General features: G+C 35.8%; 2 protein-coding genes across 2 annotated transcripts in view; one reads left to right on the top strand and one right to left on the bottom strand.

Annotated features, from left to right (window-relative positions):
* LOC128989147 (uncharacterized) overlaps positions 1-17,705 on the bottom strand; it is a 62,104-nt gene that overhangs the window by 27,619 nt on the left and 16,780 nt on the right. Inside the window, exons 2-6 of the mRNA XM_054411015.1 lie at positions 14,981-15,070; positions 14,114-14,245; positions 13,100-13,214; positions 869-1,036; positions 307-442 (exon numbers count right to left, since the gene is read on the bottom strand). Of these exons, the coding sequence (XP_054266990.1) occupies positions 307-442; positions 869-1,036; positions 13,100-13,214; positions 14,114-14,245; positions 14,981-15,052 (623 nt within the window). The 5' untranslated portion in view covers positions 15,053-15,070. The remainder of the gene's footprint in view (positions 1-306; positions 443-868; positions 1,037-13,099; positions 13,215-14,113; positions 14,246-14,980; positions 15,071-17,705) is intronic.
* On the top strand, positions 6,084-7,264 carry LOC128989956 (39S ribosomal protein L46, mitochondrial). The gene has a single exon (XM_054412128.1). The coding sequence runs from the start codon at positions 6,329-6,331 to the stop codon at positions 7,136-7,138; it is 810 nt and encodes a 269-aa protein (XP_054268103.1). The 5' UTR covers positions 6,084-6,328; the 3' UTR covers positions 7,139-7,264.

The following is a 17,705-nucleotide window of genomic DNA, read 5'->3' as shown; positions in this document are numbered from 1 at the left end:
AGAATGTCATCTTTTTTTATAAACCTTTCTAAATGCTCTTCACAGGCCACAACCACAGTGCTTGGTTTGAGCTGACTGATCAGACTATTCTTGAAATATTTCACAGTTATTGGTTCATGAATGCTTGTGAAGCTATAAGAGTGTTAGGTGAAGATACCGTTTCTCAACCACAAACAAGCTGCCTTCACATAACTGTTAAATATATACTAAGCGGGTTGAAACAGCTGCCTAACACCAATTTAGTTTGTTAAATATAAAAGTTCTAAGCTTTAGTCTGAAAGTAAGATGAATTACAAAATTACTCACTTCTTCTTGATTTCTAAGGCCACAAATGAATGCTTTCCACCTTTTTTCACAATGAGGTTTAGAGTGGAGAGAATCAGAATCTTATCAACTCTCGGAGGTGGGTTTCTGTAAAGATGCTCACACAATCGTAGTAAATCTGAAAAAATGAAAATCTACATTAGAAAATAACCATAATATAAAACATTGCCTTTAGTTTGAATATTGGTCCTAATAGTGTTGTGCAATTTAGAATTATAAAGGAGCATTTTGACCTCTACCATTAGCCTGACTAGAAATTGTTATGGGTGGTGGGGGGAGTAACTATGAGGTTTTAAGGGGAAAACAACAAACATCTCAGTGACTTTTGAACCTTTTTACAGAGTTAGGGGCTGTACCATTCTGTTTAGAATAAAAAGGACTATAAGATACTAATTTTTTTTTTAACCGTTAAAACCATTTTAGTGCAAATCTGATTTTTATATTATGTAAAACTCAAAAATTTTTACAAACACAGTAGTCTCTCTACATACTATGTATAGGAGGAGAAAGTAAAACTAATGTAAATGAAATCAAAATCGTATACCTTTCCAATTGTCTTCCCCAACATTGGCACAGTAGTTATGGCAAGTAAGTATCTGGTGACGCAACACCTGCAGGTAGGTGAAGCCAAAGTGTTTACAGTGAAATCTCTCCTGTATTATGCTGAGGACACACTGCAGAAGCAGTCCTGCACTCAGTCTCTGTACACCTCCTGCAACACAACAGTTAGACATGAACATGTATTGCGACAGTCAGGATGACATCGTGATCATCTCCCACGATTGTGGACACATCCTCAAGAAATACTTGCAGTCACAGCGACATTGTAATCGTCTCTCGAGACTGAAGAAGTGAAGATATACACACAAGCATCTCTTGACGTCACAAACAAAGTGAATTACGTCGACATCGTGATCACGGGCAGCCATAGTGACATCGTGATCGTCTTTCGCGAGTAAGTTCCTTATAATTTGTTTTATCTAATCAAACGTGACCAGTTTCACGCACACGCTCATTGATTTCATGATTTTTTTTATTTTTTATTTACAAGTAACACATTATTCATTCAAAACACTATTAGAGCTATGGAATTGTAAAATAACTAAGAATATTTGCAGTTGTGTTCTTTCCTTTATTAATCTTCCAAGATCAACAATCTGGGTAGAATTTGTTTTTAGACATAATTAGTTTTAATCGAAACCTAGACATGTACATTTACAACAGCAAACACTTTGAATACCATTTAATAAAACATTAAAATACACTAATTTCGCTACAGCTCTTTAACCAATAAAGATACAAAAAAACATGAAATACAAAAATTGTAGCTAATTTTAAGGGCTAGAATGTGGTTTGAATGAATGAATGATTATTGAGGCGAACTTAGGACCTCATGGTCCTTTCTTACAGTTAACCTCTAAAAAACTTATGATAACAACAAAATATTAACAAAAAATACAACACAGTTTGTAACAAAACAAGTTATAAAATATCATAATTTATTTAATCTTCCCTAACATACATTCACACACACAAGTACACCCTCTGTTGCTGTAGGCCTAACGCATGCCATCCCACCAAGCCACGGCCATCCGGTCAAGGTAATATCCTTTCAGCGTCACCATCAGTCGGGATCGGTTTTCTATGGATTTAATGTGAAACGGTATGGAGTTCCATACGCGGCATGCTGTTACTAAAAATGATTTGTTATAAACAGTTGTTCTGTGATGAGGAATGCGAAGCGTGGACGAGCCAGAGCGGGTATCCCTTGCGCCTCTTTCATTCAAAAATTTAAAATTCTTTGCAAGATAATTTGGAATTCCAAGATTGATGGCAGAATGAGTAATGAAACGTATTTGTATTTTTCTGATGTCGCCTAATTTCAAAATTGATTCATTAATGTAATAGGGTGTGACATGGTCATCACCCTAATGTAAAAATTTGTCATTAAAGGTTTGTAATGAAACCCATGTTGCCTTTTGAAATTTTTTAGATAACTGCTTTTGAAACTTTTAAGAAGTTTGAAAATGCACAACATAAGTAAAAAGTTGGGAAAAGGGTTGAAACCAGAGTTTTGAAAGCTCATTTAGCAATTAAAGTGTTATCAAAATTTGAACCCCCCCCCCACGAGATTCTACCTCTTTGCAGTGAAAAGTAGTTCAAAAGTCCATTTTTTGTACGTTTTTGAACACCCTGTATATAGGGATGAATATATTTTAAAACATTTTCCACTAAAATACTCAGGACTCAAAGCCCTTTAAAATGAGGTATAACACGACCACCCTTTACTTTTGAAAATTTCCCAAAAACCACCCCCACCCCCCAAAATCTGTCCTTTGGGGTGCTTTTTTGGGTTTTAAAAATAATTTAGCTGAATTCCTTGTGGTCAAAATAGGGGGTTCCAGTTGCAATTGTGTTTCTATTTGCTTTCATATTCGAAGCAGTATTGGTGGTCTGGGACACCCTGTATATAAATATGATGTTTTTGCCTCTGGGGAAATCAAAATGAAAAAGTAAATCGGTCCCGGGCCTAAGTCTTACCGTCCCACCTACGGTAATAGCTACTTTCCTATAGAAACCAATGTGATTTGAATATATAAAAAATCAAATAAATCTTATTGAATATCTAAAAATGTAATCGCGCAATACAGATAATGTCAGTGAGCGCGTTCTGAGAACAGTAGTCGCAGCTAGTCTGGGCGCGCGGCCGCTTTAGGGCGGGGGGTGTAGAGGGGAGTGTTATGCTCATTTCCAAAAACATCTGGCCCACACGGCTCTCTGGGGTTGTTCAGCGTCTCAGCGCTGTCTTCATGGCTTTGGCGTGGGATGAGTGAAAATTTAAAAACGTACGTTTTCATGTCCCTGGCCTTTTACTTCGTAGATACTGGATTTGTAGTTTATTATTATGTGTTTTAATATTTTTTGGGACGGGGGCAACATGTTACACACATTTATTTGGTTTTAAATAGGTTCTAGGTATTTTTTTCGTATTTTTAAAGTCTCGAAATTCACGACCATGACGTGTCCCTAGGGTACATTTTCCAACTTTCACGCTGTTTTTAGACTAATTATTCATGCCGAAATATATAAAGCCATATTTTTATGTCATCAATGGTTATTAAACTTACAAAAAAGGAGCATATTATAATTTTATTGTCATCACAAACTGACTACCATGACAAAATAAGTCTGTCCCTCGATTTGGCGTCACGACCATTTGGGAAAAATTTTCAACTTTGGAGCACGACAGTGGCAAGCCTGGCGTCGATGGAGTCAGTTGGTTTTAGAGACTAGTTCGGGGTGTACGTCAGGATTGTAGTGCCGGTCGTTTCGAGTTGAAAGGAGGAATTACAAGATTAATAAAGGAAAGATTGTGTTTTTTGTAATTTTGGTGTGTCCATGACCGTACGTAGTCATTCGATGAAGTAGACATGGTGTTAATTTTTGTTTATAAGTTATTTCAATTGCTAGATTAACCTAGAAGTCCACTTTGTATCCTCGAACATGAGGTGCAGGGCTACCACCAGAACAGAGCCAAATAACACGTAATTTCACGACCAAAGTTTCACGACCATCGCGGGTTTTTTCACGACCAATCCAGCCTTATGGATTATAGTGTGTTTGGTCGTGACAAGAACTTTAATATAATTGTAAATTGAACAGTTTAGTGCAATTGAAACACATATTTTTATTATAACTAACAGGATAATTGAAGGATTGTTTAGAAAGATTTAGATTATTCCAGACAATTCACGACCGTACCGCTTGTCCCTGACCATCACGTTTATGATTTCTATCATAAAAATTTCAAAAATTATATTATCGTCATATTTCAATGTTTTATACACAAAAGAAGCACACCTCTATACAAACATAACGATTTTTCGGGTCTCAGGTAAGTTTTTTCGGAGTTATACAAACTTAAAAAGATTTTATTGGCTTTTTTCAATTTTTTGAGTTTTTTTTATTTTTTTCTAGAAAGACTAAATATACCAAAAGCTCAGTGACCTTTTTATTGTATAGTGGTCATAAAAGTAAATTAGTTTATAGCAAAACATATCTATAAAAATAATACTAACTATTTTTAATATTCATTTAAACGTCCGTTATGGTCGTGACAGGATTTTGTGTTTTTCCACTAAAGATGCTCTTTTAAAAAGAAACTACCAAAGATATTGCGTTACCATGGACATTTTATAAAACTTCAAATGTTAATGAAATAAAAAAAATAATAAAAGTTTTGAAAAAAGGAGAAAAAAAATTGCAAAGTGCTTTTCTTGAAAACGTACGTTTTTAAATTTTCACTCGGATACGGTCGGGTACACAAGGGTCCGCGCGCCCATGAAATCGGTACTGATACTGAGTAACTGAGTACCTCTTTACCTCCTTTTGTGTCTGTTATGTTTATTCAAATGTGTATTCAAAAGTGGTTGTATGAAAAGGCTAACCTTACTTTTACTAACCTTACAGTCTAAGTTACTAACCTATTTATAAAAAAAAAATATCGCACAAAATATAAACCCAACGGTAAATTTACTTTATTGCAGTAACCTAAATTGAGTAAAATATCGAACTGAAAAAAATAGGCCTATATTCAGGAATTAATTACCTAACATTATTTTATACCTGGTTACAGTTAGTTGTGGTTAGGCCTAAATTAAAAAACGTATTTCCTAAAAGTGCCCCCACAGCTAACAAGAGCGCTGCTGCTGTGTCAGCTCAAGCTCAGCAATAAACTGTTCACGTCACGTCTAAGTTACTTTTAAACGGGTACCTACTGACTGTAACGGGTACGGCTACCATTACCTGTACACACTATCCTAACTCCGTAGATAGATATTAGAAGTACCCGGGTACTTTTGTAACGGGTATTTAAGATTTAGAGTAACCGTTACTCTCCGTAAAAGCCAGTACCCGTTACAAAGTAACCGTTACAGTTACTTGGACACATCTCTAGCCCAGACTAACTGCGACTACTTGTACAGGCCCGGTGCAGAGTAGTCGTTCTGGGAGAACAGTGAGCTGGCCTAGCAGACAGCTATTTCCTCTTTTTTACTCAACTGGTGCAAGCAAGATTCATGCCCCGCTGAAATTGTACGGTGTAAAAGGAGACGCTACGGTGCATTAGCAATTTGTCGGTGGTGACTGGTGTGGTGAGGGTTGGTCTAATGACCACTTCATTCCTACCATAGTTTTCAGTGCTATGACGACGACGTCACCTATATTGAAGTTAAAGATCATAACACATGCATTCAACTAAGCAGTATAACACTTTTTATTACTAAAAATGTAAGATAAAACAGGGTATTAACTTATTTGAAATTTCTCAAACCAGAAGAAACAGGTAGGCCTGTGTTAAGATTATAAACTGATTAAGAAAATTGTTCTCTTGGGAAGATCTAAGGACCTATAGATAGGGATTTAATAGCATAATTTTAATGTTTATAGGCTTCTGATGAGGAATTTATTAACAATAGCTTTTGAAAGTTACAACAAGGATTTAATTTGAATATTTATTAATACATTTCCTTTTTTTACTTTATTTAGGGTAAAGGTCCATAAACTAACATATTTGTCGATATAAAATATATATATAACATCAGTTTTCCATATTCAAAGGTCAGCAGTGCAACGAACAGTTACATACATACAACCTAGCTGCCTTGCCGTTGCCTAACAGCTGTAAAAAGAAAAGAAGATCGCAATCTTAAACCACAACAAAAACAAAAATAGTCAGATTTACAGACGGATAGTATTTAGATTGGTATTGGTGGTATGGTTATGTTAGATTCATAGATAGAATTGAATTAGGTAGGTTAGTTCGAAATCGATTATTGAAAAGAACACTTTTAAGAAGATATTAGGCCTAGTTAAAGTATTTTTATGAAACAGGCGTAGAAGTTATTTTCAAGTCCATCCTCATGAACTTAATTGTGAAGTGTAAGTGAATTAACTTAGCCTACGTGTATTAGGTGAAAAAGATAAGTGTGCTTTTTAATTTAAAATGTTACCAACTTTTCTAAAATCTAGTTTTGGGCTCTTGCCTAAACCACACCTAAAATTAACATTTTCTACTGCCACTGTCGGTGTCAAAGAAAAATGGGATTTGGTTAGTTCGATATGTTTAGAAAGAAAGCCAAAGTTAACCAAAGATCTAACTGAAATGGAATTGAAATATGCTGAAACTTTAAGAAAAGTAGAATATGAATCTAGTTTTAGATCTGACCATGAAATTCGGAAGATAACAGACAAAATGTATGCTGAAGAATTAAAGAAAAAAGATAGTTTTGTTGAGGAGGCACCCATGCAGACAGCTCAAGAATTTGAAGATGCATGTAAAATAGAGTTGGATCAATTTAAATTGGCTGAACGAACAACGCCTGCAGATAGTAGGAATGACACAACTTCAACCGAGCGGCAGCTGATTAATAGTCTGTTATTAGTTACAAAGCAAAAACTGGGAAATAACTCCTATTGGCTTCTTCCCCAGGGTGTACGTCAAGAAGGTGAAACCATGCGACAAGCTGCTGAAAGAGTATTAAAGGAAAATTGTGGTCCAAACTTGCAGACAAGATTTATGGGTAACGCACCTTGCGGGTACTACAAATACAGATACCCAAAAGGTGCCAAGGTAAAGGAAGCAGTTGGTGCTAAAATATTCTTCTTTAAGGCTCAGCTGATCAAGGGAAATGTGTCAAAAGATGTGTGTCAAGAATATCAATGGTTAAGTCAAAAGGAACTTAATATTTTACAAGAAGACTATTTAAAGAGTGTCAAAATGTTTCTTATTGACGATGATGTTGAATTAAAGTAAATTCGCTTCTTCAAAAAACGATGTAACTTATACTTTGCATCAAACTAAGCATTACATAGTTTTGTTTGTGGGCTATTAATAAATTACTGTAGTGCATTTTCAAATGCGAACAGATTGTTGATAGGCCTTAGCCTTTTTTTCTCCTAGCATCTATATATATTGTCTTTTATTTGTCTTAAACATCTCCAAGAACTAGGCCTATGGGTACAAGATTATCCCTTAAGAAACATAACTTACTAAGTTATATGAATAAAATGTGGTCCAGTTGGTATGTAATGTGACAAAGTTGTGTACCCATGTACAGTATGACATTCACTTAGTCTACCAGTATCTACTTTATTTTTGATTGAGTTTACAAAGGTTTATGATGGAACATAGGCCTATCTATTGGAAAATTTATGGTTGGCCTAAATATAAGCAAGTAACAAAGGCTTAACTTATTTCAGTAACTTATCTCAAATCAAAAGTAGGCTGGATGTTTTCTGAAGCTAAACTGAAAAATATACCATTATGGTATCCATCATGATATGATGTTAGTGTAGATTTTTAAAACCTTGCTTGAGATTAGGAGCTACGCGACTATGAAACCAGTATGTTTCTCAATTTAAAGGTATGTACCGTACATAAAATCTAATGATGTTGATTTTAAATTCTGCTTATCTTTTAAGCCAATTTCCCCTTTAGGGAGTGGGCTATTTACCATAGATGACATGGTAACATCTAGACCTAGGACCATTATTTACAATTCTTTTTAGCGAATTTTCCATATAGGGAATAAGCTATTACCGTAGTACTCATGGTAAGACCTGGACGCGGGACCGATTTTTTTTTCGTTTTGAGGTCCCTAGAGGCCAAAAACACCATCCGTTCAAATTCATATATATATATATAAATATATTTATATGTTTATATATTTATATATATATATATGTGTCCGTTAGCACAATAACTCGAGCAAAAATGATCCGATTTTGATGAAATTTGGTACAAACGTGTAAACCTACGTTTATTCAAACGAGTTCGCGATCCAGCATGATCGGACCATGGTAACGGGGGTTTATGGGGTAAAAATAGGTTTTTCCCATTTTTGACCCCAAAAAAATAAAATTTAGCAATTTCTTTCTAAACCATTTTGTAGAGCTTAAAAAAACAAATAATTTAGTATATTGAAGCGTTATTATGCACCTAATGGTTACGGAGAAAATTCCAAAAAACTGTAAATTTAAAATTCCTATGTTATTCTTATGGAGAATAAGTAAACTGTTGTAGTTTGCTTGTTTATGAACATATTTTGATCAAATTTGGAAAATGGTTTTTATTTCTTACTAACTATTAACATTTTACAAAAAAAAAAAACAGTTTTACCCTCCCTGATGCAGCAAACCTAAGTACTTGTTTAACTAATTCTATTTAAATAGGGAATGAATGTTATATTTTTAAGTAGGTAGACATTTCAGTGTAAATCCAATCAGTCAAATGGAAATTCGCTTAGTCTGCAGGTTTGCTGCGGCGGGGGTATTTATGTCTGTTTAAGGCGAAAAACACAAAAAAATAGCCTATGCCCAAGCCTACATAAGTTACTGTGACCGTAAACTCGGTAACTTAAAATAAAAATTGTCTGATTTTTACGAAATTTGGTACAAACCTGTAACCCTAAATTTATTTAAACGAATTTGCTAACCAGCATGTATTAAAACAGGGTTTTATGGAGTATAAATTATTGATTTTTCCCAATTTTGTCCCTCAAAACCTAGGAGTAAAACTAGGGACTACACAATTTCAAAAACACACTTTATTTCCTTCCCTTTGACAGCAAAACTATCCTTTGAACTTGTTAAATTTGGAATAAACCTTAAAAATTTAGGGAAAATCTTTTAAAAATCAATTGGAAGTTCGCTTGGCCTGTAGCTTTTCTGCGGCGGGGATATTTATTTATCAGCTGTATTCCTTTAGTACAGTTTGATTCCCTTTACCAACGGAAGATTATTTTAATCACATAGGTTGCAGCATTAGGCTACATGATTGACTTTGAACGGTACAAGTAGACTTCTCATCCTATCGTAAAATTTTAATCTTTTTTTTTATACATATATTGAGACTACCTTAAAAAAAAGTTTAATTAGCTAAAAAAAATTGTAGGAAATGCTTTCAAAACTAAAAAACTAACAACATTATATTGATTGATTTTTGACATTTAATTTCAAGATATGAGCTATGTGATAATCTCATCCTTTCTCAGACCATTTACATATCTCACGCAATAGTTTCGAAACCACTGGAGCATATCCGCCGCAAAGTCACAGTCCTGATAACCAAGTTGCAATAACTACAGAAGAAAAGTACATAAGTACTGAAATCACATATTTGAGAAAGTGTAGTTTAGTGTGTTGTTGCAATTTTCAGAGAAAGCATGGAGGTAAAACCCTTTTTTCTTGTTTGATCCATCACTATGTGTGATGGAAATGCCATATAAACTATCTGAATAATACTTAAACATACCAGCACGAAAATAAACTTCAACAAATTGGTTTCTCAAAAGACCAAAGTTAATTTTAAGTTGTCACAGAGAAGTAAGATGCAGAGGAACAACCGTTCACTTTTAGCTCTGGAATGGTGGGGCAGAATTATAGGTATTTTGGTATTATCCGGAGGCCACTTATTTTAGAGGGATTTTTTTACCGGAGACCAAAAATAACTGCTTAATTGGAAAGAACATACTTTAACCCTCTAGGTGTCGCATTGAACACCTTTAAGTGTCACTCAATTTTCGAGACTTTTGTGGAGTTTGATTAAAAAATTAATAAAAAATCTAAATTATGAGATAGCCTATTGTCGGGACCACGTAAGTTTGCAGTTGGTAGCAGCCAATCACAAGACAAGTCTAGTGCGACGTTGCCACATCGCCCATTGACAACTTATTAAATATACAAAGTAATATTTTCAAATCAGCTGGTATTATTAGATTTGGCAACACCGCACGGTTCTTATTGGTTCATTCAAAACCATATGGTAAATAGGCCCCTCCCTCAACTGCAAACTTGTATATTTTCTTAAAGCAAATAAAATTGTCTATCTAAAAATGTATGATATTTGTGTCTTAAAGTATAGCAATTTGTTGTTGGTTCAAATCCAGATGTTCCAAAAAAGTTTTTAATTTTTTATATAACCGCACATGTAAAAAAAAACCACTATATTTACAAAAACTGAGATATACATTTTATTCTAAATGTAATAAGGAAAAAGAAAATACCGTATATAGTTTCACCCTGTTTTTCTTTATAATGACTCTAAAAATCAAGACACACAATGACATATGGAAAAACTATCACAGAACAAGATAAATAGTTCGGGAAACGGCCGTCTTTTATACTCACCATGAAGGCCAGAATCTCCTGAACACGTTAGTATGCCCAATGACCAGGTTTGTCCGATCTTGTGGGATTATATCAACTAAAACCGTAGGCCGTTCAAGTCGCCGTAATAAGGGAGATTGACACTTGTGGCAAAAAAAATAGTCGCCGTAATTACGTCCATTGACACCTAGAGGGTTAATTGACTTACTGTACAAATTTGACACGATTAAAATTGGCGGGCTTTGATTTTTGTCACCCAGAAGGCAGCGATGTCGATTAGGATTGAGCTGAATGCGGTGCCGCCGCTAGCTGCCACATGTACTCTGCTAAGTAGGTATACAAATCAAAATCATCTTTATTTTGCACAGAAAAAAACTGTATAATAGCGTCACAAGATAACAGTGCGCACAAGTTATACAGTGCGCTGTGGCGGTTATGTCTGGTTGGGTTATCATCATAGCTATTTTTGTAGGACTTTCCTTGTTTTGTTATGAATCGAACGATACCAGATGAGTCATCACTCAGGACACTGACCAGGGCCGTCCGAAGGGGGGGGGGGCAAGCTGCCTCGGGCGCCGTGGCTGAGGGGGCGCCGCGCAGCGGCTAATATGCGAATGCTACTACTACTGGTGGGGAGGGGGCACCGTCAACCCTAGGGACGGCCCTGACACTGACCCAGATACAGGCGGTGACAGGTGATGCGCACGCTCCAGTCAACTACCTGACCTTGGCCTACTTGGAGGGGATTTGGCAGCCGAAAGCATGACTTATCTGGTATCGTTCGATTTACAACAAAAAGAAGAAACGAGGAAAGTCCTACATACAATATATGATAACCCAATCTAACATAACCAGCGCACTATATAAGGGTGGCCTCTAGATAATACCAAAGTACTAAAATATACTAGTACTGATCAAGGAAGAGCCCGAACGGTATTATTTACAACAGCAGTTGTAGCGCAGAGGTTCTTCCTAAAGCGTGAGTGCGGAAAGGGGGGAAAGGAGAGCAGAAGGGGACGACCAATAGAATTGGTACTAGACGCAAGCAACTGGTGCTAGACATTACTAGTGTACCATTTAATGTTTCCTCTGTATCTTACTTCTCTGTGGTTAAGTAAATCGTTGTTATTCACAGAACTTGAGTTTTCATATTAAATAACCTATGGTATAATTTGTGATTATTCTTTTATAAATTTTGATACAAAAATTAAATATTTCAGTTTTTAATTTTTTTTAAATTAGAGGTTGGAGGGCTCTTTTACCTTGCGCTTGCCCATTAATATGATTAACCCTTGCCGACAGACCGCCACCGCCCACCACCACCCACCGCTGCTCGAGCGAACACCATTACCGCAACGATATGTTGAACAGCCGTAGGTCTCGGTGTAGTGGATAGCGCACCGGGCTGATGATTCGGAGGTAGCCGGTTCGAAACCTACTGGAGGCATTAACTTTTTGACTCGAATTTTTTTCATTATCAGCAAGTTTGGTTGGTTTGGTTAGGTTGTGATGGTTTAATTTTATAATTAAAAAATTATATAATTAATTTTGAGACATTTATAATTTTATTTTACGAATAGAACTATTTTTGTTCTTGGTAAGTTAAACCTTCATTCAAAATTTTCATTATCAGCAAGTTTGGTTAGTTTGGTTAGGTTATGACAGTTAAATTAATTTAAATTTAACCTACAAACGACACATTTTGACAGCTACAGTGATGGAGCTAACGATTTCCGACGAACAGTTCGGCTATGCACGGTATGATGTGTTCTGCTTTGCCGCGGTAGCGGTCTGACGGTAAGGTCTTGTTTCATATGGGCCAAAGAGGTCTGTGCTTGGAACGTATCAAGCAAAGCAAGGGTGAGCCGATACAGTACAAGGGTGAACTGTACTGATAAAATAAAGTGGCAGGTATTAGGATCCGAACTCACGACATCGCTACCTTGGGCCTGAAGTCCGTGGCGCTACCTACTGAGGCACCGACTCGCCATGTCATATCTTACCACAGGTAATGGAAAACTCGATACACAAGCATCTCTGTTGGATTAGCAGGAAATGCTGTTAAATTGAATAACAAATTAAAACGATGAATTCTTTTCCTGTTAATCACAACACTGTGATCGTCTCCTGCAATTGTGTTCTCACAAGAGAAACGACGGCTCCCCGTTAATGAATGAACACTTGAATTTTTTGGTTTTCTTCCACACAAAATTCACATAGAACAGGCTATTTCCCAGTAACCAGAATTCAAATAAAATTTTTGGTTTCCTTGGTCGGTTGCATATCTTAGTTTTTTAGAACACATAGCTTCGTTTTGAACTTAAATAGCTTACAGTACACCACACATGCACGATGCAATGCGTCCCGATTTGTGGGCTTCATGCTGACTTCCTCAGGACAATGCTCCAGCGCTTCTTCCAATCTTGTTCACGGCTTCTTGGAAAAACATGGAATTCCTGTGCTACGCCAGGCCCCCTACTCATGGGATACTGTATGGTACTGTGACTTCTGGCTGTAACCTACCTTGAAGACTGGATACTTTTTGAATAGACCTTCTTTATATACGAGATATATGGTTTTCTTTAATTAAAAAATTTTGTCTTCCTACCTGTGTTGGCTTTATTGGTTATGGTTGATATCAGTCCACAGAAGGAAACTTTAGGACCATCCAGCTTAGCAGATCCTTTGCCTTTTTGTTCTTCATCCCTGATTTTATCAGCCTCCTACGAGCAGAAAAAAATCATTTTGTAAAACTAAATTGTTTTAATCTCTACTATGAATTCAAACTAAATTGGGGTGTTGTTTTTTTTTTGTTTTTTTTTTGTTTTACTTAAAGACAGTGTAGACTACTGTGCAAACTAATTATTCTACTGAGGTCTATAGGGGCCATACACATATTACGTAACGCACTTAGGGTGGGGAGGGGGTATGGAATAGCGTTACGCTGCGTTATATGTTGGAGGGGGGGGGGGGGGGTTTGACTCAAAGATACGTAACAACACATTCCTCTTTAAAAATAATCAAATTGATATCTAAATCAGTTAGTTAAAAAGATATGTCCATGTCAGTTTTTACTTAAATTTTACATTTGTTTTGTTTTTATCTTTTATTTTGTTGTTCGGTCCTTAACAATGAAATAACTCTTATTTATTTATTCATTTATCTGATGTTTTTATTAGTTATAAATTAAATTTGTTACATTTTATTGGGATAATTTATTTTGTTTTTTTGATTATATTATTAGTACCAATAACAATCTTGTTTAATTTTATCAATTTTGTTTGGATTATAAAAAGGTTTAGGCCTATAAAAAAAGTGATTACATGTTTAATTATTTATTTAAATCCATATTCCACTAGTAAAATTGTGCTTAAGCTGTTATTAAAGTCTACTATGATCGAGTTACGTAACGCAAGGGGAGTGGGGGGGGGGGTTGCTTTACGGTGTGTTACATCGGGGAGGGTCAGGGGTTTAAATCGACAAAAAAGTGCGTTAGGTAATATGTGTATGGCCCCATAGTGTATGAACTTGCTTCTCTCAGGGTCAAGAATATTCTGTTAAACTTGCATACAAATTCTTTATTTTCCAAAAAATCTGGATCCCGATCAATGTCTCGACTTACTTTGAGTAATCCTCTATGGGCAGTGGATAGAATGGCATCCCAGGTGATTCCCTCCCTGATCTTTGTGTTTTCGTTCAACAACTTTGTGACATCCTGCCGCTGAAGGTAGTCTTGTAGTTCTGAACATTTTTTCTAAGACAACAAAAATATATAAGTTAATGCTGATTAGTTTTCAAACCAAGGAAAAAGTCTACCTTTAGAGCCATATATATATTTTGTTTAATATTTAACAATCTAATTACAATTTTACATCTGATAATTTTTGAACTTAACTTAACAAACCAGCTGGAAATTCTGTCAATCAGCAAGTTTACTTTATCAAGTGTACTGTAGATAGTGGTACATAAAAACGAAGAAGGCCTATATTTTTAAACATGAATAGGCTATAACATTACAAAATCAATTAAAAAAATAAGTTAACTTACTGTAAGCTACTTAAGTTCATTTTACACATCACAAAATAAATTCATATTGAGTTTGACGACACCATTAATTAATTTAAATTACCAAGATATTTAAATTTACATAATCATTCAACTTATATTGAAAAGGAGGCAAAACTCTGACATCCGATTCCATTGTAATATCAAATCAAGACTCAGTATTTTCAGTCGTAGGTCCTCAATCTAAGACCAGCCTATGATGATAATCATATGATTAAATAGAAATAATCATAATAAATTATTACATAGCTTGCATTACCATTTTTTATAGAATAAAATCCAATCAATAATTCTTAAGTTCAATATACAAAGAAAATCGACTACAACAATAGTTAGGCCTAGGCCCTAAGCTTAACTGATGGAGTCGAATATCAAAGCTCTGCCAAAAAGAATTTAGTAAGTTTTAACTTATTTTAAATCTCACCCGTCTTTCTGTCACTTTAGTAGAGTCCAATAAATCCAAACACTGTCTCAGGTCATTCTGTAGTTGATCCATGATTTAACTTATACTAGCCTAGAACAAAAGTAATAATTTCTTGTTATTTACCAAACAAAAAATATAGGGTAAGCTGATGAAAACCAAACTATCTTTAACTTACCTTTTTTTGAATTAAAGTCTGTGTTCACCTTAGGAGACCAAAATACTTGGATGTATGAACAAAGTCTATGAATAAGTTATCTAAACCAAAATTATGACGGCAGGTTATGCTTAAAGCCTAGGGGGTATAACAAACGGTGTAAGGTCGACATGAATAAATTATGTAATTAACAGGGAACCTTAAAAACTTCAATAGTTGTACATTTTGAAGAAAAACTTCCTTCCTTAAAAGTAAGTTACGTAGATTACTGATAGGCTATTAATTTCAGTATTGTCGAGGATGAAACAAATGCTCTAAGAAAATCATGCAGTTCTAATTTGGTTTTGATAAGTCTTAACTTATCAAAACCAAATTTCCCTTAGGGCATTTTCATTTCGCAGTGGCGTAACAGCAGGCCCCGCAGACCCCACGGTGCGGGGGGGCCTGCGAGGTTTAGGGGCCTGTGATGTTGAGATACTCTTTTCTCCTAAAACCGTTCCTTTGTTTACGGATGTTTTTCTCTCCTGACATTTTTTTTTAACACAAGAGAGATTAAACTGTTTCATTATGAAACGTTATGGACATTTAAGTGGTGCAGAAAAACGTAAAAGGAGAGCCCAGAAACAAGGAAGTTGATGCGGCACAAGCTAAATTTATTATTTACTAGTGTACCTGTTGCTCGAATTCGAGCAATTGCGAAGCATTACAGGCGTTATTTTAAAACGAATAACGGTCATAATTTCCGACGACTTTATAAAAGTCGACTCAAAGATTATGGAAATACTCACGATGTAGGGCCTACACCACAGTTAGATATAATCGAAATTGTTTGTAAATTATCTTGTCTTTTTCAAAAGCTGATCTTGTTTTTTACAAATTTTACAAGTTTTCTACAAATGTTTCCTACTCATAGCCGCATTAGGTTCTCTATAATAACGATTATAAATTTAAAAAAAAAACATTATTTATATTTCTTCTACTTGGTTGTGTTCTATGACTTTCTTATGTTTCCATTGTTTGCAAGTTGGCTCTTTCAGTGATTGCTCAAGAAATATAGCACAGTGTTGTCAAGTGTTAATTCAGTTTTATTTTTAGTAGGCCTATATCAAATCGTCCAGGATTTCTCGCTTTTTTCCATTGTAATAATTACACCAACCCAAGTATCGTCCACAGATGCAATACGCCAAAGAATATCATCTACGTATAACACGCCTACGTACAATCTCCAAGAAGTGGTAAAAAAAGGAAGAAACTAGGCCCCTAACCCTGAAAATATACATAAGTTAACTCCATGAGAAATAATTTTAATAGTTACTGTGATATTAGGATTTTCCACTGATATGGCAACAGAACATTATATTGCAAAACATGACACGATGCAGAAGAAAATCGATTTTAAAATCAGAAAACACCTACTCCATTTGGACAAATTCAGTAAAATCACAATTTAAATATTAACAGCTGTTTCATTAATTGAGCGGAGCGAGCGAAGCGAGCGAAGCTCTTATACGTCGACTCTTATGCATTTCGTAATACGCAAACTCCTCCTAGACGGCTGAATCAATCGTTTTCAAATTTTGCATGGTGATAAAGACCATATCGGTGAGTGCCAACATCTATATGGCGTTAAAAAAGTCTCTCAGGAATCCGCCCCACTGGGTCTCAAAGTTTCAATGTAATCCTTATGGAAGCAGTATTTGACACATAAACAAAGACATATGATCAGCTGTTTTGAATGCAGCAAATAAAGAAATAGCTGATAGCATTATTCCACAGATATTAGAACAGAAACGGTATGGATCATAAATATGATCAAATGACGACACTAGCTTCAGGTCCGTGACGTAGGAAGTGGTGAAGGAAGTAGTAAAGGTTAGCAGTCTGGAGTGTGGAAACTTTTCATGACGATTAGATTAAGGTATATGCATTCCTACAATTCTATGGGAAGGGATGAAAACAGGTCCACGACGTAGGAAGTGGTGAAGGAAGTAATCAAGGCGAGCTGTCCAGAGTGTGGGAACAGGTTATGACGATTAAATTGAGGCATCTGCAATCCTAAAATGCTATTGGAAGGGAAGGAAACAGTTCCGCGACGTAGGAAGTGGTGAAGGAAGTAGTAAAAGCGAGCTGTTCGGGGCGTGGGATCTGTTTATTACCATTTTTTAAATTACCATTAGATTAAGGTATCTGCAATCCTAAAATGCTATGGGAAGGGGAGGAAACAGGTCCGCAACGTAGGAAGTGGCGAGGGAAGTAGTCAAGGCGAGCTGTCCGGAGTGTGGAAACTGTTTATGACGATTAGATTAAGGTATCTACAATCCTAAAATGCTTTGGAAAGGGTGCAAAACAGGTCCGTGACGTAGGAAGTGGTGAAGGAAGTAGTAAAGGCGAGCTGTCCGGAGTGTGGGAACTGTTTATGACAATTAGATTGAGGCATCTGCAATCCTAAAATGCTATGGGAAGGGGCGAAAACAGGTCCACGTCGTAGGAAGTGGTGAAGAAAGTAGTCAAGGCGAGCTGTCCGGAGTGTGGAAACTGTTTATGACGATTAGATTAAGGTATCTACAATCC

The sequence above is a fragment of the Macrosteles quadrilineatus genome, unplaced genomic scaffold (assembly GCF_028750875.1).
Source record: "Macrosteles quadrilineatus isolate MER2022 unplaced genomic scaffold, UCM_ALF_1.0 Scaffold_3__2_contigs__length_128488019, whole genome shotgun sequence".
Taxonomy (NCBI): Eukaryota; Metazoa; Arthropoda; class Insecta; order Hemiptera; family Cicadellidae; genus Macrosteles; species Macrosteles quadrilineatus.
The sequence above is the reverse complement of the archived record's forward strand: the minus strand, read 5'-3'. Positions and strand labels throughout refer to the sequence as shown.